Here is a 26531-nt window from a genome sequence, read left to right on the forward strand (position 1 = left end):
TCCAGGTTATTTAATTTGTTGATGCTTAGTTTTTCATAGTATTCTCTTACAATCCTTTTTATTTCTGTAAGCCAGTTGTAACATCCCTTCTTTCATTTCTGATTTTATTTATTTGCATCTTCTTTTTTGTCAGTCTAGCTGAAGGTTTGTCAGCTGTGTTCATCTTTTTAAAGAACCAACTTTTGGTTTCATTGACTTTTCTTTATTATTTTTCTATCTATTTTGTTTACCTCTCTGTAATTTTTCTTTCTCCTTCTTTGGGTTTAATATGTGGGTTTTTTTTTTGTTTTTTTGTTTTTTTTTTTCTTTTTAGCAGCGGCAGCTCAGCTTGGGCCAGGAATTTAACCAGTGACCCTGTTGCTCAGAGCTTGCACTCTTGGGCGAGCTCTTAACCAACTGAGCCACTCGGCCGGCCCTGAGATATTTTTTAATGTAAGCTTATATTGCTGTAAGTGTCCCTTGGAGCACCTCTTTCACTGCACCCAATAAGTTTTGGATTCATTTTCATTTATCTCTAAGTATTTTCTAACTTCTCTTTTGATTTCTTCTTTGACCCGTTGGTGTGTAAGAAGAATATATTGTTTACACATATTTGTGAATTTTACAGTTCTCTTATTCCTTTCTTCGTGTATTCCATTGTGATTGGAAGGATACTTTATGATTTCATTATAAATTTATCGAGACATGTTTTGGGTCTAACATAGGGTTTATCCTTGAGAATGTACCAGGTTGTACCTGAGAAGAATGCGTATCCTGCTGTTGTTGAATGCAGTGTTTTCTATTTTTGGTAGGTCTTGTTGCTTTTCAGAGTGATCCTCTATTTCATCACTGATTTGTCCGCTTTTTCTGTCCATTGCGTTAAGTGTTGTTGTTGTAGAGTTCTCTGTTTCTCCCTACAATTCTGTCAATGTTTGTTCATATAGTTTGGGACCTTGTTGTTGTGTATATATTTGTAATTATCTTTTTGATAAATTGAACTTTTAAAATCAATATTTAATGTCCTCTGTCTCTTGTAACAGTTTTTGTGTTATATTTTGACTGCAAAATGGCAGACATAAGGCCTTCCTTGTCAGTGATTTCTTTAAGTGTAAATTGATTAAACTACCTAATCACAAGGTTGGCTTTTAAAATTTTGAGATGTTAGCAAAATGATGTGCTTTCTGTTGGGAATTGTCCAGTCCTCTGGGCTTGCTAACATTGCATAGGTAGGAAAACTACCGAACATTAAAACCAACAGTAAATGAATGATTTTTTTTAATATTGCTGGTACATTAATCTCTTTCTGGCTGAACTAGATTCTGTGACTTTGACTTTATTTTTGTCATTACCACTTAAAAAATCTAGACTTCCTTGACTGTTCTCCAGGCCATAAGTAACAGCCACTTACATGCTTCAAAGACTTGCGGCACTGTCCCATTTCAAATTCCCACCACTCAACTTCAGATAGATTACTGTTGCCGTCAGGAAAGCGTGTCATAGTTAGAAAGTTTAAAAAGGTGGCAGGCATGCAGGCTTAGAGTTTGTAGACTTGTGTTCTGGTTGTATCTGTGTGATCCTTCAATAAGGTATTTACTGTCTCTGGCCTGTTTCCTCATTTGTAAAATGGGGATAATGTGCCTGTTCAGTGGGATGGTTCTTTAATTCAGTTAATAAATATGTGAGGGCTGATTATGTGCCAGTCCTATATGCTCTTAAGTGTGCAGTGCTGAGTGGAGCAGCCTCTGCCCTCATAGGTTGTCGTGAGCCCTAAATGACTTAGTATGTGGAAAGCGCATGCCAGTGCCCAAGCACTTACTAATCTTATCTATCTCTGCATCTTTCTATTATTTAGAGTTTTGAAAAAAAAAATTGAAATAACCTTCTATTGGCTCATTCTACTGTTTTCACTTCTGTCCTCCTGGTTTGGAATTGTCTTTCATCCCTAGATTATAACCTGTCAAGATAACGTTCCTGAAATTTTAAATCTTGTTTCCCTGCCCTTTCAAAAACCTTCAGTGGCTCCATAGCCTACTTCACTAAGGTTGAATTTCTTTACCTAATTTTCAAGATCTCTGTAATCTGATCACTGAGTAACCTTACTTTTCATCAATAATAAGTAGTTGCTGACATTTGTTGAGGATTTACTGTGTGGATAGCACTTCTAAGGGCTTTACATGTATTATTTCTTTTTCCTTGTAATTGTCTTTTGTGATAAGTACTTTTATGACCCCTCCTTGTATATGAGAAAAGTGATAACATGCACAGGACCACGTAGCTAGCAAGTGTCAGAGGTTTGAATTTGTCCCGATAGCCAGTATTTTTAACTATCAATCTTTTATGCCTGTACTTCCACTTGAATACCACCCTATTTTCTTTTCCATTTTCTTCTCTAGGCTTGTTTTGGTTACTATTTCTAGGAATGTCTTTTTCCACTTCTCCACCTTCTTTCACGTTTTACCCCTGAGTCAGACACATTGCCACTCTCACCTCTGGAGCTTTCATTGATAGGTCCCTTCTTCCTCTGATGGCAGGAACCTTTCCTGAGGGTCTTTTTTTTTTAATTTTAGCACCATGGTAAGCACTTAATACACACTGATTCTCGGGTTCACGATATTTAAAAGGCCTTTTGGTTCTTCTAAAGAACTTTCAAGGAATTGAAGTTTTCATAGCTAGACTAATAATTTGTCACATAGCCTTAACCTAAAAGGGGAAATAAAATCTTATGTGCCTTTAACAAATTCATAACAACATGAATGACTTTTGGATAGTTCATAGAAAAATACTGTAGGACAGGCTTCATTTTAAGGCTTAAAAAGGAAATACAAATAAAATATTTCTTTGAATGAAAATTGTTTTCATTAGGTGTCTGAACTCAGGACAGGAGCTGCAGAAGGACTAGCCAAGCTGATGTTCTGCGGGCTCCTGGTCAGCAGCAGGATTCTCTCTCGCCTCGTCTTGTTATGGTACAACCCTGTGAGTGAGGACGATGTGCGCCTGCGCCACTGCCTGGGCGTGTTCTTCCCCATGTTCGCTTATGCAAGCAGGTATTCAATCCTATCGGTAAATCAAAATTTGACTGGAAGTAAAATTCAAATACCCAGGAATCATATCTGTAGTTTTATTTTGTTGTTTATTCTTTTTCTTCAGTGGTAAGCAATGAAATGAAAATAATTTACCTAGATTTTATCTACCCGAATTATTTGGCTCTTTCCTAGATGAAAATGGACTGTGTCTTGATGGGGTGAATTTTATGCACGATATATAATTTTAAGAACCATCTGGTTTTTCTTTGCCAGTATACTTTCAACTTGTTTTTTAATAGGACTAATCAGGAGTGTTTTGAAGAAGCCTTTTTTCCAACTCTGCAAACACTGGTCAGTGCGCCTGCGTCTTCTCCTTTAGCTGAAATAGATATCACTAATGTCGCAGAGTTATTTGTAGATTTGACAAGACCAAGTGGATTAAATCCTCAGGCCAAGAACTCCCAGGATTACCAGGTGGGTATGTTAGCCTGTGGATTGTAAGGATGACTTGGCATGCAGGTCACTGGGGTGTTTTTGGTAAAGTAATCCCTTTGATAGATTCCTTGAAATAGAGAGAAGCTACATTTTGATCTTGCAATTTACGGTCTAGGTAGTAGTGCATAACACAAAGGAAGAAAAAGGAAAAGATCTTTTGGGGGATGTGAAGATAGAAGTGCTTACATTTTTGTCACTGAAAAGGTGTTACCAAAAATTAGTCACCTTCACTGCTCCCTCCCCACCCACTACTGGCTGTTAGTCATTCTGAATAATGACCTATGTTATCTGGGACTCACTGAGTCTTCAAGTATTGGCTTACCTGCTGTTTCTGATGGGAGGAAGCAGAATTCAAGGAATGAAGCTTACCTCGAGCTTATTTATGTTTTTAATGCAGAGAAGATAAGTTAACTTAAAACTGTCCCCAAAATTAAATTTAATCTGGGTTTTTAATCTTTTAATGTCACTTGATCAAACTTGTCACCATATTGAAAATTAATATTATTAATTTCAGATGGTAGTTGATTAAGTTGGAATTATAGTTGACCCTTGAACAACAATGGGTTTGAACTGTGTGGGTCCACTTACACGCTGTTTTTTTTCAATAAATTTACAGTCAGCCCTCTGTATCCCCAGTTTTCGAAGCCACGGTTTTAACCAACCTCGGATTGAAAACAGTATTTTTGATCCTAGGTTGGGAATCCGCGGATGCGGAGGGACGGCTCTATGCATTGTTCTGTCATTTTATATAAGGGATTTGAGCAACTGCGTGTTTTGGTATTGCGGTGCAGGGTCCAGGAACAAGTACCTCCGCGGATACTGAGATGACTGTAGTCGTTTTTGAGAGTCAGAAATTACATGCAGATTTTGACTGCACTGGGCATCGGTGCCCCTAACCCCTTTGCGATGTTTAGTAGTCAATTCTATTGCTTGCTTATTTTAATTGATATTTAGTGACTGTATACTCCATTTAAATCACTATGTTACACATTTGGAAAGACGATTACAAAGCATTAGACAAAATATAGTAAGGGTTGGTGATACAGCTGCTGAATGCTTCAGGACTTTAGAACTAGAGGCCAAGGCTCGTGGTGGGGGTGATAAGTACAGCATTACAGTTTGACATTTAGTGAGTAAAATTCAGCTGGCCCTTGTTGGGATTTGGGGAGTGGCTTGGGTCAGAGAGAAAAAGACTTCTGTTGGGTTGTCGGAAAAGTCATGACGTATTTTTTTCTGTGTTTTTCATTACAAATATGCGTCATGACTTTTCCGACAACCCAATAGCGAGGGTAATTAAATGTAACTGCTTGTGAAAGGTATGTTTGAACTATGGGAAATATCTTTCTGGCTAAGGACCCTGAATAGGGTTCTAAATATGGGTGACAAGACTTCAAAGAGGATGTTGACGTTTTTTGTTTGTTTGTTTGTTTTTTTAGCTGAGCCATCCTGCTACCTTTTGGCAGCTCAGCGGCTGCTCAGCTCGGGCTGGACTTGAACCGCTGTTGCTCAGAGCTCAAACTCTTGAGCGAGCTCTTAACCAACTGAGCCACTCTGCCGGCCCATGTTGACGTTTTTTAATTGGGGGAGTACGCTCATGAGTAACATCTTGGAAGAGTGAGGGAGATAGGTTGGGGCAGAGGAAGAAGTTGAACTGTCATACAGTCTTAAGGTCCCAGGTGATCCCCCGGGAAGTTCCATAACTGGGATCGTCCTTTGAATTAGCGAGTGGAGACAAAGCTGGTCCCTTAGACCTGTACATCTGCCAGTCACTGAATGTGGACCAACCCTTGGGCAGAGCCCAGCTTTCAGCCTGGATCAGTTCTGCACCTAGGAACCTGGAGCCTCCAAAACTCGTAGGAGCTGGAGGATGAAGGCGCCAGTAGTCAGGGGCGGACTTGGGCCCTGTACCACAGCATCCACTACAAGAAGTTTGGAAGAGGAGCTCATCTGGGGAGAATATGTTAAATTCGGTTGTAGACATTTTGCATTTGGGATGATGGCAAGATAATTAGTTGGATATGTTTGTTAATGTGTAGGACTGGATTGTAATCATGCCATTTTCAGTTTACAAAGATTTTTCTCTTGATTTTTTTAGGCCTTAACAGTTCATGACAATTTGGCACTAAAAATTTGCAATGAGATTTTAACATGTCCGTGTTCACCAGAAATTCGGGTCTATACAAAAGCCTTGAGTTCTTTAGAACTCAGTAGCAATCTTGCTAAAGATCTTTTGGTTCTGTTGAATGAGATTCTGGAGGTAAAGTAATTTCTAATTACTCATTTCTAATTACTCTTGTTATGTATGTATGTTTATTAAAGTAGAATTTACATGGTTGTATTAAATTATACATATTAACATACTGTGACTTTGCTCATTTGAGATGTTTCCTTCATAAATTTAATAGAATTTTTAGAATGTTTTAAAACAACTTGCTATCAGCATATAGCTGTTTTGAAATATTAGAAAATGCTGCATTTAAAAAATGTTAACGTTTTCTATTATAGCAAGTAAAAGATAAGACATGTCTGAGAGCTTTGGAGAAAATCAAGATGCAGTTAGAAAAAGGAAATAAAGAATATGGTGACCACGCTGTAACGGCACAGGATGCCAGCATAACTACGACTATTTGTCAAAAGGAAGACGGTAATAACATACTAACATGAGTATTTATAAGATTCTGTCCTTTTCATCTTTACTGAAACACATTTTTTTTTTTTTCCCCCGTATCATGGCTGGGTTTCAAAAATGAAAGGAAAAATATCCTAATTAATCCCCTTGGGAAAGCATATTACTGCTAAGCGTTTATTTTACTCTTAACAGTTTTTTTGTGTACATTTCTCATCATGTGACCATGTATACTGTCTTGGCAGTTTTGCTTACTTTCTAGAAGTCACATTTTTGGAATACTGACTTATTCATTTTCAATAGCTGCGAATGGGGCTGGTTGTCATTTGTTTTTTGAAAAATTGACTTGGAAAGGCCATTTAAAATATTTCATGAGGTTATTTTTTTGTTTACATTGTTGCATTATCTCCTTTACTAGAAAAGAATAAAGAAGCATGCATAACTCCTCACAAGGATGTAAAAGCAGCCCGAGTATCAAAATCCACTCAACAAAGGACTAATAGAGGTAGTGTGATAGGCTAGTTTTGTAATAAAACTTAATTGTGTTTTCCAGTGCACTACTTAGTGTTTTGTGTTTTCTCATCTTTGTTTCCTTAGGGACAAAGATTTTTAAATGTCTTAAGTATTCTTCACTTTCTTTTTAAATTCTTTCAACTGATATTAGGTTTTGCTTTCTTATCTAAAAGATTATAACAGTGTTGCTCCAAGTGCTTTTGACTGATAGAAATATGATGCAAAGGATATTTGGATTAAATTGATTTTTATTAGCAAATGATCAGTGATGATTTTATATTATCAGTTGTTTGTGTTCTGTCCTTTATATGATAAAGCAGTTTTGTCCCTTTTATCTGCTTAGTATTTTTCTGGGCTTGTTTCCCATTTTATTTCATATTTTCCCATCGTAATTTATTTCCCAGTGGATATCCAACAATAGGGGATTTGTTGGAATAATGTAATCATTGACTATTAGGGGATCACTTTGAAAAAAATCTGAAATTCAAGATCTTTTTATTGTTTTATTATTTTCTTATTACAAAAGCAGTGCATGCTTATTACAGAAGAATCAGGTAATACATCCAAGCAAACCAATATAAAGAACACTAATAATACCACCCATGATCCATACATTATTTCAATCCTTAAAAAATGTTGAGGCCTTTTCTATACAGATTTAATTTTTTTCTAATGGAATCTGGCCATAACATTGTTCTGTAGTCAGTCAGTTATTTAAGTGCTAATTACTAGATGTCACAAGTTAGTCCCATATTGTTGGATATTTTCTTGGAGATAATTGCATTAGAAGTTTAAAAGGAAATACATAAGGTTTGGGAGGGGGGGAACACAAAAAGTCTCACATGAATAAGTAGAATATACAGATTTCAACCAAATGGTCGTCATTCATACTGAACAATTTGGTTTTGATCAGATTTCTTTTAGTCAGATAATACACCATTAGAATACCACTATTTTTTCCAAATAGCTCAAACTTCGTTTATATATGTCATTTTGTTATAAATGGGATCACGCCAGGCCAAACTGTATCTTATTCTTAACCTGGTAAATTTCTAGCAAGTAGAATTTTCACAACCCCCAGCATATAGTTAAAGGCTCTAGTTTTTATACTGGAATATATTTTATAACACATATTTGAATTGGCCATGTATATGTTTGAGAATTTTACAAGAAGCCATTACCTTCCTGATTAAAGATCTATTTCTTTGTATAACGTTTTCACATGCTTCTTTCCTCCAAATACATTTAATTAAATTTGCCTCCTTATAACTTAATTTTCATATTTTCCCCCTTGAGAATTAGAGCTTATAGAAGAAATTAATAAATTTTTAATCTTGCTTAGGTTCCTTTTCTCAGTATATTGATAATTGGTATCAAGGTGGTTGGGAACTAGGAAGAAATGTGTTGAAGAGGGAAAATTAAGGATTTAGGTAGGTCTAGAAAATAATTAAAAATAATAAACAATTGATAATTTTGATAATGAACTGTCTTTAAGGACGCAGAAAAGTGACAGCTTCAGCCAGGATTAGCAGGAGACGTCAGACTTCGGAGACTGACTCTGAAAGGTATGCCACACACATCTAGGATATGTAGAGGCTTATCTTTTTAAAAATATTTTTGGTCTAAAAGTAGCAAAAAATTGTAGTTTGCTTCTACTGTGAGAGAAACTCAGTGTAAAACAAGATAATCAGTGAAGACCGTAAATGGGTATGTCTTGGATACATAGTCCAAAATTCCACTGTCAAGAGCGTTTGACTTCCTGTGGCTCATTTGCTTTTCCTGTTAGTTGGCATGGCCTTTTAATAGGTGGTCATCTTGAATGTTTTCAGTTTATATTTCCATGTAGTTTTCTAACTATATGATCATGTATGACTCCTCTGTTCTTGAACTAGCAAACTCTTGAGATTTAGATTTGGTCTTCTCTACATTTATAGTGATAGAGTAATTCTACCTTTAATTTGGACATATTCGTGGTGTATAGTGTTTACATTTGGTTTCTGCCAGCTAAGCCACTGTTGGAAGCTAAACGCATTAGTTGTCTTGTTCATCGATTCATTGGTAAGACTGGAATGTGTATATTTTCAGTACATAACTTTAGATTAAGTTTTGGCTAAATGTAAAAATCTTTTGGGGAAATACTGTTTACAGTGTTTTAGGAATTTATTGCCTAAGTCAAGAATACTTATTTTTTTCCCATGTGTTCCTTAAAAGCTTTTAGGCAGTTGTTATGTATGGTCCCTGTTTTAATTACAGGCTTCATTACGAAAGTTTGGTGTTTTGGTTTTTTTTTTCTTTTTTCCTCCTGGATAACACTAGGTTCCACATGGTTATAAGAAGAAATTAGCTAGGTTTTCCATGATTTCGGTTTGTTGGATAGCCAGTTTTTTTGGTTTTGGTTGAGATTTTAGTTTTTAGCTTATTTAGTGGAATCAGGACATCAATTACACACTGATAGAATGAGAGTCAGAAACAAAAAAAGTTTTATTTATAAATAAACTGTGGTTTTAAAGCTTGTATTTAAACTGGTGTATTTTCAACATCTTTTTAGTGACCGTGAAGTTCCAGAGCCACAATCAGAAATGAAGGTGAGATTCCCGAGAAGAGCCAAAACAGCAGCACTAGGAAAAACTAAACTTAACCTTGAGAAATTTCTCAGCGAAGACACAAATTAGAAGAGATGATGGAGGTGGAGTCCTTTTATAAATGTCCTTTAAAATTATGTTCAGTTCTTTGCTTCAATAAACTTATCCTTGTGTCAACATTAGAAAAAGCTTGATGTCTTGTAGGACTTTGTGCTCTGTGATTGATGTACTTCGCTGTGGTGGAGCATTCGGACAGTATCTGTCAGGCCTCACAAACCTACATCAATCAGAATCTAAGGCGGGGAAGGCCTGGGAACCTCCCTGTTAAACAGGCTCTCCAGATGATGCACAGGAATGCTCATGTTTAAAATCCTGGCCGTATAGACAACTTTTAGTTAACTGGCTACTAGTTTGCATTTGAGAAGCTTATGACTTAGATAGAGCAGGTCTAACACACGAACACATTTCAACCTCTACACATTTAAAAAGTGACACCTCAAGGGCAAATGAAGCACCACACACTGGCTAGAAAGGAGCTTACTTCCAGGGAGGAGCACTAGCGTAATAAACCAAATTACCCAGCATCCAAATTCAACAGTTCTTACTTTGATAATATTGTTTTGTGTTTCTTACACTGAGAACATTTTTGATAGTGCTGCCTGCGTGGGGAATTCCTTAAAATATTTGCAGATGAGCGCCCTCGTTTTGCGTGTTTGTGATGGTGTTTCCTGGGCCGGGGAGATGTTAACACATACATATTAATCGTGGACTTGCTTTCTATGTTTTTGTTTGGCATGACAAAATAAATATTTATTGTGGATAAAAAAATAATACTAGTGGGAAAAGAATGTGACAGGAAGTCCTCTACATACTAATTTATGGGCGCTGTTTCTTTACTGTCAGTTTCATTTATCTTCTGATATTGGCACTTGCCTGACTTACGAAACTTATACTGTAGAAAATTAGTCTTCTGCAACACCCAACAAAACACCTGTTCTTATCCCTCTGATAATTACTTTTTTATTATTCAGAATATAAATGCCCTAATATTGGATCTGTTTGAATAATTGTGCTTTTTAGGTTTTTTTCCAGAGGCCATTTTTTTAAGGTGATGTTCTAAGATGGAGCTAAAGTTAAGATTCTTGTGCTTTTTAGAACCAAATTGCTATCTTACATACATATGTGCTTTATAAAACTCAGAAATATAAAAGGCGTCTGAAAGTTACTAAGTACGGATGCTTACTAAGCAAAAGGAAAAGGCAGGTATGGTGGTGATATCAAACAATGAAAAATAGGTGATTGTTTTTCATTCTGTTGGCTCTGTGTCTTGTGCTTCAAATTATGTAAATCTTTTGTTAAATCCCTGTTGTTTTAAAAATAAGTTTTTTTTGGGGGGGGGGAGGGAGGGAAAAATAAAGACTTAAAAAAATACACAAAGTAAGTTCCATTGACCTCACAGCCAGGCTATCCAAAGGGAAGGAGCCATTTTCTTATACACTTACATAGACCACCATACCAAAGCTTTCTTTATCCAGCTGGGAAAAAGAAATTTAAGCACCAAATCTTTAGTATTCTTCCTATTCAAGTTTTAGACACAATCACATAAGCCATTGCTGAAGCTATGCTTTTGCACGATTAGAGTTAAGGAATATCCTGGTTAAAAAAAAAAAAATCCCTTTACACTTTAAATGGCTAAAATACAATAAAATGAATAGGTGTAAATCCATTTACCATTTTTCATTCAAAACTGGTAACTTACAGAAACCACATGGTATTCTTGTCTGTAAGAGGCACAGGTTTGCTGAAGAGTAAACATGCAATTTGTGCCATTGTTCTTACAGCCCACAGACTTTAAAGGTTTAAAAGTACAGAGAAAGAAAACTGATCAGCTCAAATTCTATGAATGGAAACATGCTACTTGATAAACTGGTCATTTTTCTACACATAACCAAGAGCGAGGGAGTCTAAGAGATACCTTTGCCTTTTATCAATTTGCTTCGAGGTAGTTGGTATCCACCTGTTTATACAACTGTTCACGGGTCAGGTCATCACACATCTTTACAATACTAGCCTTCTAAATCACAATTCGTTATATATTAAAACTTTGTGCACAGAAATAAAACGGGTCATTATGTACTTAAACATAGGGCATAAAAAATTCACAAAATACCATTAAAAAGAGAAACATCAAAATCCATCTGTACTGCAAAATTCCACAATGGTCTGGTGTAAAACGTAAAAAAACAAACATACAAAGAATATAATCAAAATGAGTAATGCTAATGATTGAATATAAAGACAGATCACAGGACTAGAAATAGTTCAAGATCAACTGATAAATGCTTATTGTTCAGCAGAAAGAGTAGTGACGTACAAAATAAGGACAGTGCAAGAAGAGCTGCAATCTATTTCTCTTCGCTTTGGAGATTTTGGTTTTGAACTGCACAGCTTGCTAGAGATGCTGCTGTCAAATTCAGATTCCATTCAATGGGACGATTAAGGCACATCGTAATGGGGCTCAGAGAACGACTTGCTGCATTCCCATCAGACAAATTCAGTTTCTCATCAGCTTTCACTTGGAGCATGCTGGAAAAAATGTAAAGCATTTCAGTTTTACTTCCATTTTAAGGAAACTATCAACCTTGTAAAAGAAAATTCAGTAGCTTTATTGTTGGGACCTCAACCGAGTGGATAGTGCATTTGTTAATCCTGAAAGTACCAGAGTTTTGTTGTTTTTAACTCCTGCCTCCTTACTGAACTGAATACATGGTAGCCAGGTACCCGAGCAGTCGCTCATCCCACTGGACAGAAAACCTTTGCTGTGCATGTGGATTTCCTCAGTACACACCATCCTACTGAGCACGGCACGCTTCCATCCTGTCCACTTGTCCTTAACCTACCATGACTAGAGCCACTCGGAAACAAGAGGGAATTAATGCCTACTAATGTCAAATGCCTACTATGTTCTAGGCACACCCGCATGCATCATCTCATTTCAGTTTCATAACAAGTGAGTCGGAGAGCTAAGTACAAACGCCTGAGGTTACACAGTCACTGGGCTGGAACTGGACTACAGTCCTTGCTCTGTCCCTTAGGCCTGCCTACTCGCTCTGATGAAATCTTTAGAATCACAGAACTGTGCGAGTCCAAAGGGTAGCTGGCTCACTGCATGTAATCCCAAGTCTTCGTGAATCCTTACATCCCATTTACCTGCTCGCTATGTATTAGCTCATTTGATAGGAACATATACTGATTTGTTCGGTTGGACTACCTCGTTCCTAACCTTCAACCACAGGTCTGTGGTCTTTTCCCATCAGTGAAGAGGAAGATGAACGAACTGTGTAGCAGTATTGAAGTGACTTGTTGGACTCGGCAAATGGCAGCAGCATCCAGACTTTGGTAGCATTTTCCCGACCTCCCCTTGCACCCTCAACCAACTGATTTCATCTGCCATTGATAAGCCAGAGAGCGTTAACCTGTTAAAATGTATTTTAACAGCTATCACGTTCTCACTGAGCTCCCCAAGGCACAGTCCCAGTTCCACTGAACGACATGGTTCCACTTTTATAAATAGGTATGAAACAAACTGACAAACTATAAAGCTAGCTTGAAAGATTATCAAGTAATCTTTTAAGATTATTAAAAATAGTCACTTAAAAAGCCAAAACAGAGATGTGATTAACAGGATTATATTTAAATCATGGCCTGATACGTAACAAATCAGAGGTCCAAAACACCCTTTTCATTCATATCAGAAATCTTAACTGATTTTTGAAAATGTTTATATTGGTTAACAATTAGACTGGTGGCCTCATGGCCTCAAGTTACTCTAATAACTTATTTGCAATACTGTAAAGACAGTTTTTTTCCAAGTATTCTAGAGAGTGTACTCTAAATTCAAATACACAAAACCACACATGCATGGTTAAGAAAAATCTCAATTAGTTAAAAAAGAACTGTTAGTACTAATATACAGATTGACATGTGTAATTCACAAATACATATTTAAATCTCGTTGGTCTGCAAAGTTTGGGTACTCCTGATCTATAAAATACTAAGAATAGAAAAGTACAGCTATCTTATGAAGTGCTAACCAGAGACAGTAGAACAATAGAGCTAGAAGGGACCTTTCTAGACAACCCCCACGTTCCCCGTTTTTTAAAAGACAGGGAAACTAAGATATAGGGAAATAGAAAAACAAACTGTTCTTTTTTCAGAGTGTCCTAACAAGGTGTATGTGGATTAATATAAGAACATGGATCTCTAGTACCAACTGGAGCACCTTTCAATTTCATTTTCTATACCATCAAATTATTTAACATTTACTGAGTACCCACTAGAAAGCACTTGGGAATACAAAGATAAGGAAGACATAGCTCATGCTTTCAAAGAATCTGCAATCTAGAGAAAATTTTAACATATTCCTTTATGTTTGGAAATTAAAATGTTCAGTGAACTAGGTTTAATATCAAGAATTTGTGGTAGAATCATACACATTTGTAGAAGTGAGAGATTAATAAATGCTCAACTTTTCTTGATATACTTTTTAAACAATGTTTCCTTTTCTTTTGTATGTTTTAAAAATTGGAACTATGTTTGCCAAATTAGAAAACCAATCACTGCAAAACACATGTCTCTGTCACTGCTCCTAGTCACCAATTTCTTGTGTATCCTTCACATTGACACATATTCATATTTGTGTTTCGGCTGGTCTCCTTTCTCCCTTTGCAATTCTGTATACTGTTCTGTATCTTGCTTTTAAAAAAATATATGTTTTGGAGATTGCTTCGTAGATGTACAATGAATACCTGGTCCTATTAACAGCTACATAGAATTCCACTCTGAATGTATTATAACTTACTTCGTCAGTCTTCAACTGATAGACTTTTGGGCTATTCCAATCTTTTGCTTAAAATGTCAATATCTTGACTCTTGTACGTGTCTCTTTAAGTATGTCTGCAAGTATATATCTTCAGAGCTGTTATCTGAGAGTAGGATAGTTGGGTCAAAGGGTGATTTTCACATTTTGATAGATATTACCAAAACGTCTTTCAGAGACCGTGTACCATTTTATATTCTGACTAACAATCTATGAAAATGTCTTTCTTCACACTCCTACCAATATGTAATAAAACTTAAGGATTTTGGAAAAAGTGATAGTTTAAACAAGGGTATACCATTGTTTAATTTGCATTTGTCTTATGAGGAAGCTTAAGCTTATTTTCGTATCTTAGAAGCTACTGTATTTCCTTTTCTGTGTTCTTTGCCAGTTGATCTTTTCTTATTGATACACAGTTAAGGTTAATCCCTTGTTCTGTGGGTCTTACAGTCCTATTCCCCCCCCCCTTCATTAGTTGTTTGTATTTGTTTGTGGTGCTTTTGTCATGAACCCACTCTACATTTTACATCATCAAATTTATCAGTCTTTTATTCATGGCTTTTCTGCTTTATATCATTAAAAGCTGAAGCAGCAGCATGTCAATCTCCTGATAAAGTGGCTTTATATTTCCATATTCAAAAGCTCAGCAATAGTGTACACAGTGGTACTCCTGAGAGTAAAGAATTAGGGAGAAGTATGCAAAGACCTGGATTCCAATTCTGATACTATTAATAATCAGACTTATTGACCTTGGGCAAGTAACCTTAGCCTTCCTCCACCTCACTTTCCTCCTCTGTAAGAAAAAACCCGACATCTTCCCTGCTTACCTTATACATTTCTGATGATCTAATGAGAGCCCATTAACATCCTTTAAAAACCACACAGAGCTACAGACAAATACAAAGGTTTAGTTTTAACACTGCATATTTTGGTAAAACGGGGAAGAAACCAAACTGGAAGAGAGGTACTTATCCTAAATAAGGTCTCTTCCATCTCTATGAATCTTGGAATCTAGACGGTAGGTGAGGAGGGCTCAAGGAAAAGGGTGCCTCAAGTGATTATCTAGACAGCTAGGCCTATTTTTAATATTTCAGTGATTTCATCCACCCTAAAATAGCACCTCTCCATACCTTCTGAATGTGAGTTTACAGAATATATGCATTTGGAAAGTATAAAAGATGAAAATCTGTTGTGGGTCATGGAAATAAAATTATCACTTGTGATTTAAATTAATGGTTACTGATAATTCTAACCAAAATTTTTAAAACTTCAGCTTTAACCATATAAACTTGTTTTATTTAGTACTGGAGATATGTGATGGTTCATTTCTATCATACAGACAATGCACTTTAATGTAAGCTAGCCAAGTTGCAGGAAATAAATTTTAGTGTGATCATGACAGGTCTGAAAATGTTTATGGAGCAGATGCTGTATGTCAGGCACTATGCGAAAAGCCTGTTTTACATTACCTCATTCAATTCTAACAATCACCCACTGAGACTCAAAGAAGTAAAGTGACGTATCCTGGTCACAAAACGAGTAAGTGGAAGTCTTCAGGGCATAGGATCTATGCCCCTTCCCTGCACACTCACTCTTAGGTTACAATCCCTTCACATTCATATCCATTTATCTAATACTTCAGAACACTTGACATATGACAGTGTCTGGTCTACAGATTTCAGACAGAAAGATATCTTGAAGGGCTACATCGATAACTATCCAGGAAGGCTATATATTTAGAGCATGAAGTTTCCTCATATTTAACTACATAAGGAGCCACTAATCATCTTTCAATTTCTCAAGGTTAGAAAAGAAAGTGTTAGGGCATAGACTGATATGTTTTGGGAGCAACCATAAGAGTATTCTTTAGGTTGGGTTACATGAACACAAACTCATCTTTTCAAAGGGAGAGAGAAGTCAGCTGTGTAAGTTTGGAAAGGGGTTTGGCATTTCAGTCGTTACTCTAAGGTACCTGAAACCATCAAATTTGAATTCATCTATTTAACTTCAATTCTGAAGTTAGATTACTTTGATGAGTTACCCTATACTTGCTATCACCATTTTCTTACCCTTTATTCCTTAACCTGCTCCAATCTGGCTTCCTACTTGACCTAAAAAATGTTGGAATTGCTCCAGGCTGAGTCTTATTCTTACTTATAATCTCTCTTTAGTTTTCTCATCCATACTCAGTTTCAGTTATCAATGATATCCTAAGTGTCTCAACTCCACCCACCGCTTATGCATTACTTCTTCAGGAAGGATTTCCTGAGTACTCAAAGTAGCTCCCCTGGAAATTCCTTGTATCCTCTAACAGAAGATAATGAAATTCTGTATATTTCATTAACAGAATTTACCATTGCCTTGTATTTTCTATTTTTACTTTTTCTTTCTCCCACTAAAATACAAACTTGATGAGAGTAAAGACCCTTGCTGGTCTTTATGAGCATATTATTTCCAACACCTAGCATATAGAAACTGGATAAATATTTGTTATAAGAATAAATCTGGGACTTTTGCTTCTGGCTATGATGAAGTAACAAGAACTGAATTTACCCTCTCACTTTAAACAAGTTAGAAAAAAACAGACAAAAATATATGAAATATAAAAATAGATGAAATAATGTTTTTAAGACAATGGATGACAAGAAGTGCAAGATGACAGTGATCCTTGAAAGATGAGAAACAAAGGAGGTAAGTGCTAAAATTTGCTCTGGCTTACTGCCTGGTGAGTTTTCAGGCTGCAGTAGAGGGAGAGGAACCCAAAGAGAGCTTGAAAATCTTCCTGAAATAAGACAGAGTTTGGAGGTGAGGGATCCCAAAATGACTAGATTTATGGAGAATAGAGAGAAGAGAGCGGCACAGATAGAGCTCCAGAGGTCTGCAGAGAATTATCTTCGAGTCTCGATAAACACTGACCAGTGCATGTTTCCCAAAGCTCTGAAAAGGGCCAGGTGGGAAATCCTAGAGACCCTATAGGACTGGATACAATCTACGTTTTCACCAGCAAGAATGGGACAACCTCCTAACACATGGGGCATTAAGAGTCCTCAGGTAGGTATTGGTATTGCCTAACTAGTGGGGTAAAATAGTCCTAGGACAGGGTTTCTCAACCTCAGCACTATTGACAATTGGGGCCAGAGATTTTTTGTTGTTGTGGGAGGTGCACGGTAGAATGTTTAGCAGCAACCCTGGCCTCTACTTGCTACATATGACCATCAAAAATGTTTCCATACATTGCCAAATATCCTCTGCAGGGCAAAATCATCGCCAGTTGAGAACCCCTGTCCTAGACTAAAGGCTGTTCTGGCTCTGCCTAACAATGCTCAAAAACAACATTTGAAAGAATCAAAATGTTTCTCAATAAGTTAATGTTCCAGAAGAGAGCCCCCAAACATTTAAGGCATTGCAAAAAAATCCAGTATATAATGTAAAACTGACAATGTCTAGCATCTAATCCAAAATTTCCAGGCATACAAAAGACAGGGAAATATGGTCCTTAATGAGAAAAATCAATCAACAGAAACTGATAACAAAGATTGTAAAATTAGCACATAAGGAAGTTAATGCAGATATTGAAAATAGACTTCACGCTGTCAAGAAGCTGAGAAAAGCTTGAAAAGATATATGGTAGATACAAAAAAACGACTGAATTTAAACAGCTGGAGGTGATAACAGAATGTATGAAATAAAAAGTACCCTGGATGTTAAGAGTAGATTAGAAAATGCTAAAGAAAGGGTTAATAAACTTAAAAACATATAAATACTACAATTCAAAGTGAAACAGGAAAAAAAATTAAACAAAAACGAGAGTATCAGTGATCTGTTGGACAAAACATATTTGATTGGAATCCCAAAAGGAGAGTAGAGAGGAGAGGGACAAATATATGAGGAAATTATGGCTGAAAAACTTCCAAATGGTAAGAACTAAACTCATATCCAGGTAGTTCAAAAAGCCCCAAGCAGAGAAAACATTCAGGCAACAATGCCAAGCCCATTTATAATCACACTGCTGATAACCAGACAAACAGAAAATCTTACACACACGCAGAGGGGGGAAAAACACATTACATAACAAGTAGCAAATATAAGAATGATAGCAGACTTATCTTCAGAATCAATGCAAGTTAGACGACAGTGAAGCAACATTTTCAAAGTACTAAAAAGACAAAAAAAAAAAGTCAACTTTGAATTCCGTATCAAGCAAATATACCTCTTGAAAACAAAAGTGAAATAAAGACTTTTTCATACCTAGAAAGGCATGGCTGAGTGAATTCATGAAATCTGCACTACAAGAAATGCTAAAGGAAGTTAGAAGTTATTCAGGCAGAAGGAAAATGGTATCAGGTGAAATTTGGATATGTACAAAAGAATAAAGAGCACCAGAAATAGCAAATTCATAGGGAAAATACTTTTCCTATTTAAAAAAAAATCTCTTTGAATGACTGTGTAAAGAATAAACAGTAACTATATTGGGAGGATTATAACATTTATAGATTAAAATGTATGACAAATATAGCAGATGCTTGGAGGGAGGAAATACAAATGTACTACTGTAAAGTTCTTAGACAACTTTTGAAATGGTATATTATTTACACATAGTCTAATAGGTTAATGATACATAGGGTAAACCTGACATCAAGTGCTTTTTAAAAAGCCAATTAAGAGATTACATAGAATACTATATACTTAACTGATCTAAAAGTCAGGAAAAGAAGACAAAAGGAAATAAATAATAAATGGAACAAACAGAAAATAGAAAGTTAGATGGCCATTATCACAAAGGCAATAAATAACAAGCATTGGTGAGGGTGTGGAGAAAAGGGAACACTTGTGCACGGTTAGTGGGAATGTAAATTTGCACATCTATGAAAAACATTATGGAGGTTCCTCAAAAAATGAAACACACAACTACCATATGATCCAGCAATTCCACATCCAGATATTTCTCTGAAGGAAATGAAAACAGTAACTTGAAAAGATATATGAACTCCCATGTTCACTGCAGCATTATGTATAATAGCCTAGACATGGAAAGAACCTAAGTGTGCACTGATGAATGAATGGATAAAGAAAATGTGCTGTGGATACACACACACACACACACACACAAGGAATATTTTCAGCCATAAAAAAAGAAAATCTTGCCTTTTGCAATAACACGGGTGGACCCTGGCAGCATTAGTCAGACAGAGAAAGACAAATACCCTATGATCATACTTATATGTAAAATCTAAAACAAAAACACCAAGAAAACAAAAACTGAGCTCGTAGATAAATAGATTGGTGGGTGCCAGAGGTGGAATGGGAGTGGCCAAAAGGTACAAATTGCCAGTTATAAAATAAGTAAATCATGGGGATGTGATGTACGTATAGCATGGTGACTATAGTTAATACTGTATTGTATGTCTGAAAATTGCCAAGGGAGTAGATCTTAAAAGTTCTTATCGCAAGAAAAAACATTAGAACTATGCATGGGTGAGAGATGTTAACTAGGCATTGTGGTGATCATTTCCCAATATATACAAATATGGAATCAGTATGTTGTACACATGAAACTAATATAATGTTATATGTCAATTACACCTCAATAATAAAATTTTAAAAAAGTTCACTGATAGAAACCCAACCATATCAACAGTCACATTAAATGGAAGCGCTCTGTTAAAAGGCAGAGATTATTAGATTGGATGAAAAAGCAAGCCTCTAAAATATGCTGCCTAAAAGAATCCCATTTTAAAAATAAAGACAAATATAAATAGGGTAAAAGTATGGGAACAGATATACCATGTTAACACTGCTGAAAAGTAGGCTGGAATGACTATAGTTCTATCTGACAAAATGGGTTTCAGAGCAAGGAATATTTCCAGAGATAAAGAGGTTCATTTCATATGATAAAGGAGTCAATTCATCAAAAGTACATAAAAATTCTAAAGGTATATGCACCTAATCACAGAGCTTCAAAATACATGAAAGAAAACCTGATAAAACTGAAAGGATAAATAGAAAAATCTGGAATCATAGTTGTAGATCTCAATACCCGTCTCTCGAAATCAATAGAACAAGTAGACTGAAATGCAATAAGGATGTAAAAGTGTTCACCCTCTATTAACTTGCTTAACTAACATTTCTAGAACACTCCACCCAACAGCAGCAAAATACACATTATTTTCAAGAACACATAGAACATTTCTTAGGGTAGATCTTGATAGACTCTGAACCATAAAACTAGGCTCAATAAATCCAAAAGGATTAAAATCATACAAAACATATTTTATAACCATAACAGAATTAAATTAGCAATCAGTAACAGAAAGATATCTGAAAAATCCTCAAATACTTGAAAACTAAATAACACACATTTAAATAATCCATAGGTTAAACATGATATCACATGGGAAATTAGAAAGTATTTCTAAGTTAATGACAGTGAAAACACTGCAGAGCCAAATTTGTGGATTATAGCTACAGTAGTGTTTAGGCAGTGGTTCTCTACCTGTGGGTCACGACCCCTTTGGGGGTCGAACGACTCACAGGGGTCGCCGGGTACTCGTATGTGGGCGTATCTGCATGTGGGCCTGGAGATGGATAGAGGAGTGGTGTCTCGGTTCCTAAGACCATCGAAAATATGTGTTTTCCGAAGGTCTTATGCGACCCCTGTGAAAGATTGAGAACCGCTGGTTTAGAGGGTATTTATAACATTATGATCGTATTAGTAAAGGTTTAATTTTTTTCCCCCACTACAATACTACTGTACATTCTACACCAATGGTTCTCAAAGTGTGTTCCCTAGGTCAGCAACAGAAGCATCACATGGGTCCTGCTCCATACCTTCTGAAACAGAAGCTGGTTGGAGTCCAACCATCTCTTTTTTAACAAGCCCTCCTGGTGAGTCTGATGCAAACTAAAGTTTGTAAACCACTGTTTTAAAGTAGCACAATTCTCATTTGGACTACCATAATGGTCCATGCCTTCGCTCCTGCACTATACCATTCATTTTCCACAATGCTGTCAGAGAGATCTTTTAGAAAGGAGAATCTGATAATGTCATCTTTTCCTGTCCACTTCCAATTTAAATCTCTAGTCTAAGAGCAGCTGGAAGCCACTGAAAGTACATAAGCATGGCTTACGAGAACACACTTAGCCTACGCCTCATTACCTCCTCAGTCTTCAGCACACCACGCTCCTTCTTTCTCTCTTGACTCTAGATGCACCAGTCACATCTTATCCCTGTTACCTGCCAAGAATACAACACTTCCGAGTTTCTTCACATGCAATTCCTTCCTCCTGGGAAGTCAGTCCTTCCCTCTCAGTTCTCTGACACTTGGCCTGGTGAATTCCTCCTCAACATTCACAACTCAGCTCAATGGCCATTTCCTTGGAAGTCTTTCCTCACTTCCTGGGCTTGATAATATCTCCCAATAAGGAATTGTCATCGTACCATCTACTAATTAAGAACTTGTAAGATTTGTGTAGTTATTTACTCAATGTCTGCCTCTCCAAATAAACTTGAACCATGAGGGCAGGAGCCACATCTGGTTTTGTCCCCATGAATCTCGTATGTCTAGCATGCTGCCTGGCACATAGGAGACAAACATTTTTTAAAGAATACATTAATGGGGTCTACAGATACAGGCTCTTAAAATCTAGCTTTTCATGTTTATATAATATAGAAACAAAGTCACAAACAAATGAATTTTCCAGGTTGCCTGGAATTGGAACTGGGAGGAAGCAGCAGCAGGCAAGGTCTTATTTAAAATTAAACAAAAACAAGAAAAAAACCTGGCAGGACTGAAATTATTCAGACAGCTAATAGGCCTTACTTTTCTTTTATAATTAGACGACAGGTGAATTCAGTGGGCTTAACACGATAATCACAGAATGCTCAGCTTCACCACAAAGAAAACTGTTTACTACCCAGGAAAATGAAGGGGAAAATGGTAGCCAGGAGAGCTGAACTAAGAATTTTGAATTCCCAAGTGAAGACATAGAACAGAAAAAAGAGGTAGAAAAGGAGAGAGCACTTGAGGAAGGAACTTAAGATGTGAGGCACTGAGATCAGTCTCTTAACAGGTGGTGGCAGATGGTTAAGGAAAAGAAGGGCGACCTTTGAACTTACCTCCCAGAGACAAAGCAGATCTGGAGGCTGCAGGGAGAGAATAAAGATTGACGAAATAGAATACAACTGGCACTCACGGCTCCCCCAGCATCACTGTGCTGAATAAAGACAGGTCTTGCCCAACAGAGATAAAACAAAACAAAACAAACAAAACAACTACTTGTCAGAAATGTATTGTGTGGGAGGAGGGAGTAGACAGCAGGAGGCAGTGGGGTACTGGGGATGGATTGGATATATGTATTGGGTTGTCGGAAAAGTCATGACGCATTTTTTCTATGTTTTTCGTTGCAAAAATGTGTCATGACTTTTCCGACAACCCAATATTATGGCAAAAGTTAGAAGCTCTTTAAGACCTAAAACTCTTCTTTTTACTCAGTTCCTATGAAAATTACAATGATAGTGAAAAAAACTCAATTGTAAACAGAATGGATTTTTATTAAAAATTCCAGATTTCATTAGAATAATTTAAATAACTGAGTCAAAGCGTTAATAGTTTTACTTATGGCACTGGCAGTTAGCACAGTGGTAATATGAAGCCCATATAAAAATGAATGTGTCAATGAATTTACTAATTTTTACATTAAAATATCTATTTTCATTTCATCCAGTTCTGAACAAATTAAAACTGTGGATTAAGACTTGAGGAGACACTGGTCTCCTGTTTTCCTAAATTCGTAAGTTATTTTGTCATAGTTTGTAATATAGATAGTGAAGCCACCTGAATTAACTGCTACCACAGCTATTCCTGTCTTAACTCGACATGAAATAAAATCTAATATACAAAAATGAAACTTAACAAAATAGACTGATCAGGATGTGATCATCTTTGGCTTATGTGTATTTACCATAGAGTTCTTTAACAGTGAATCTTAATAAAGCACTTGCAATTTAGATTACTCAAACTTAATTTATATACAAGCACAAATCCAGTATGTAAATTACTTGTTTATACAGGGCTTCCCTTTCATTACCTCCCTATCTCCTCTCCAGTCATAACCATTTATCATTTTCTGTGCTAATTTCCTTCATTTCCTGTTCCTGCATTTACTCAATCATAACGTTTCTGGCTGTTAGGTCACCAAAACTGCTCTCTCCCAAACCACTAAAATAACCTCTTCTGCTATATTTGATGAAAATGTTTCAAGGCTTAATTGACCTCTTATCAACAGTTTATACTGCTGTTTTCTCCATTGTGAAAACACAATCCTCCCCACCTCCCTCCTGGCTTTCCTCTCACCTCCTGACTACTTCCTTCGGTCTCCTTTTGTACACATCCTTTCTCTGTACCTTTGGGGCTCTGGGATTCTAGGCTCTTCCCATTTTACACTGAACAATCTTTTCCACTCTCATGGCTTTAAGGACTTGCTGATGTCCAAATCTTTATCTCTAGCTCAGACCTATCGCCTGAACAAAAAACCTGTATTAACTAATTGCTTCCTAAACATCTTTTCTTGGATACCCTACTAGATACTTCAAATTCCTTGTCTAAAACAGAACACTCGAAGTATTCTTATACCTCAGGGCATGTTACCATTCTCTACCCAGACGTTTAAGTAAAAACCTGGATGTTATCCTTTATTCCTCTGCTCTCTAAGATGCACTGATTCTACTTCATAGATCTTTCTCAAATATGTCTATTCTCAAAACATTATTTTTTTCATTAACTGATGCTGAACTCCAATTTGGGCTTAGCTTCCCTCAAGCTTTATCTTTTGCCGTTTTTCCATCCATCCCCTGTCCCATCCTATCCTTAATTCCTATTTTATGACTCAGCTATTTGAACTCTGTTCTAAACAAGGCTGCTCTCTTTTGGTACCCCGATTTCCAAATGCAATTTGCTCTGCCTGAAATTCTCCTCTCCCGACGTCTACTGCTTTGGCATTCTTCAAATCAGCTTCGATGTGACTATGCAGGAATCCTTCCCTAATAATTCTCCAAACCTGGGTTCAATTTCCCTCCTGCGTGCTTCTACAATCCACCTCTCTCCCGAGTCACAGCACTCATCTTTCCACTGGAACTGCCTATTCACTGTCCCCCCTGAGATGATAAGCTCCATGAGAGCACAAACCATGACTGCACACTACTTTATAGCCTGAAAACATATAATATCCCTCTTAAAACAAGAAATACACTCTATTTGTTGGATTAAATAAATGATGTAGGAGGTCTTGTTTACTCACTTAGATGAAAAAGGAACTTTATGAACCTTCTACAGTGCCTAAGAGCATATTGTAGGCATTCATTAAATATTTGTTGAACTAAGAAAAGGATGAATTGCATTTCTTTTCCTTCTTTCCATGTCTATAGTTGATATACAACAGTATAAATGCAGTGAAGTGTATATATTAAAACTCCTATGTATTAAACTATATCTGAACAGTTAATTTTGAAATGTACAAAAATAAGACATTCGTGGTAGACGCAAAACTTTTCATTAATAAAAATATTCCATAATTCATTATATACATTGAACTAAGAATTTTTCTAGAAAAGTCCTATTCTTAAAAGTATCTCTCAAGTCTCCAGTCACTAATTATTCTATGAAGAAAAACACATATAAAACTAATAATGAATTTTAGCATCATTTCCAAAAAGGCAAAAAGAAGTATGGAATACCAAGAATAATGAGGAAAAAAAATAACACCTTAAGAAACATTTAAAAATCAGGTAAATATAACAAATATTGCTTTTAATACAACTTTGTAAAAATGTCTTTGTTAATTGATTAAAAAAAATGTTAAAAAATAAAGAAGGAAAGTTATCAGTAAAAGCGAAATAAAACTTTAAGCAGAACAGGAAATGGTACTAGTACTTTTAAAAATGAGAAAAAGTAAGAAATAACTCTTAATATGATATTAAAATTCTTTTACATGTCACAAAAGGATTTTGAAATTAATTTGAAATTAGGCATCTTCCATCTTATTTTTCTAGTGTAATCTCATATTCAATGAGATGAAGAAGCACATTACATTTTATATTTATACCTTAAGAAGATATAATGGTTAAGAAGCTGGAAGGATAAAATACGGTTCTGTTGTAAAATGATAATGCAAACTACCTTTGGTAAACTCTCACAACATGAAATGAGGATGGTATAAAGAATTAAAAATGAAACACTACACTTTTATTCTCCATTCTTGACAGTCCTTTAAAAATATATATGTATATTTTTATGTGAATTGTAAGTTTTGTTTATTTTAATCACTATCAGACGTCTTCCCTCTTTCTTCCTGACATACTATTTGTTATAAGTTACTTTTAGTTATCCTGAAGGCAAGAAACAAAGGGTATTATTTTTAGATTTGATTCTTTTTTCATTATGAAGACTCTAATTTGACTACCTTTAAATTTTAATCATTGCATGTTAGATATTAATAGTTAAAACTTTTTATCACTGCATGTTAGATATTATTGAAATAGGTATTTTAAAGTTATTTAAATAATTGAATTGGGGAGGCCATGATAATCATCTTACATATTAAAACTCAATTTTAATGACTACTTTTAATATTTTAATATAAGACCTGATAGTATTTTTTTAAGCTTTTCAAAAAGTTTAAAAGTTAAAAACAAAGCCACCAACACCAATCCAAGCCCCAGAAAACTCCCCTAAAATATACAATGTAACAATGCCACCATATGATAAAATATGCTTAGATTTCCAGATGTACCCAAGGCACTCTTTTATGTCAGGGAAGTAATCAATAAGCACTATCACACTCTTATATATCCTGAATTGCCTAACACTAATTAATAAGCAGGGTTGGAGCTGGCTACACTGGCAACTAGTGTTCATATCCTATTTTGGCTAGGTTCTAGGGGCAACAGTCTCCCTGAGGCACCAATATCAGGTTAGCATAACTGAGTTAGCACATAATGGCAAAAGTAATTTCCGTTTGCACTCCCAATTTAGCATTCCCTAAACATTACCTGTATATCACTTTCTCCCTAGACAGGCTACGGATTATCCCTGGGAAGAAATCCCCATTTTTATATTCGTGGAATTTAGTTCAGTGTCTGATATGAAAAAAAGTTTGCTGATTTACTGAAAAAAGAAGTCTTGCTCCTTGACACTATTTAAATAAGCAGTCTTAAAAGTGATTCCCAAAGTACTACCAACTTAATGGTGAATGTGAGGCTGATATCCTAGGATTACTACCGTATTTGCCGGCGTATAAGATGACTTTTTGGCCCTGAAAAATATGCCTCCAAGTGGGGGGTCATCTTATACGCCAGGTACACTTCAGATAGACTGCCCATAGTGCTTGCCCCATGCCATAGTGGCCTCCCGATGCCCACCCACTTCATTCCACATACC

The 26531-nt window shown here is 36.1% G+C and overlaps 2 protein-coding genes across 9 annotated transcripts in view; one reads left to right on the forward strand and one right to left on the reverse strand.

Moving 5' to 3' along the window:
* Positions 1-11599, forward strand: part of NCAPG (non-SMC condensin I complex subunit G) — a 47025-nt gene extending 35426 nt beyond the window's left edge. For 2 of the 3 annotated variants that reach the window (XM_019654234.1, XM_019654236.1), the window contains 7 exons: positions 2842-3023; positions 3302-3476; positions 5593-5754; positions 6003-6141; positions 6542-6628; positions 8132-8201; positions 9185-11599. In XM_019654234.1, the coding sequence (XP_019509779.1) occupies positions 2842-3023; positions 3302-3476; positions 5593-5754; positions 6003-6141; positions 6542-6628; positions 8132-8201; positions 9185-9308 (939 nt within the window). In that variant the 3' untranslated portion in view covers positions 9309-11599. The remainder of the gene's footprint in view (positions 1-2841; positions 3024-3301; positions 3477-5592; positions 5755-6002; positions 6142-6541; positions 6629-8131; positions 8202-9184) is intronic. The other variant, XM_019654235.1, reaches the window with a different exon arrangement.
* Positions 10277-26531, reverse strand: part of LCORL (ligand dependent nuclear receptor corepressor like) — a 131737-nt gene continuing 115482 nt past the window's right edge. For 5 of the 6 annotated variants that reach the window (XM_019654227.1, XM_019654226.1, XM_019654228.1 and 2 more), the window contains one exon: positions 11695-11804. In XM_019654227.1, the coding sequence (XP_019509772.1) occupies positions 11791-11804 (14 nt within the window). In that variant the 3' untranslated portion in view covers positions 11695-11790. Of the gene's footprint in view, positions 11805-26531 lie in introns of all 6 variants that reach the window. The other variant, XM_019654232.1, reaches the window with a different exon arrangement.

The sequence above is a fragment of the Hipposideros armiger genome, unplaced genomic scaffold, assembly GCF_001890085.2.
Source record: "Hipposideros armiger isolate ML-2016 unplaced genomic scaffold, ASM189008v1 scaffold_217, whole genome shotgun sequence".
Taxonomy (NCBI): domain Eukaryota; kingdom Metazoa; phylum Chordata; class Mammalia; order Chiroptera; family Hipposideridae; genus Hipposideros; species Hipposideros armiger.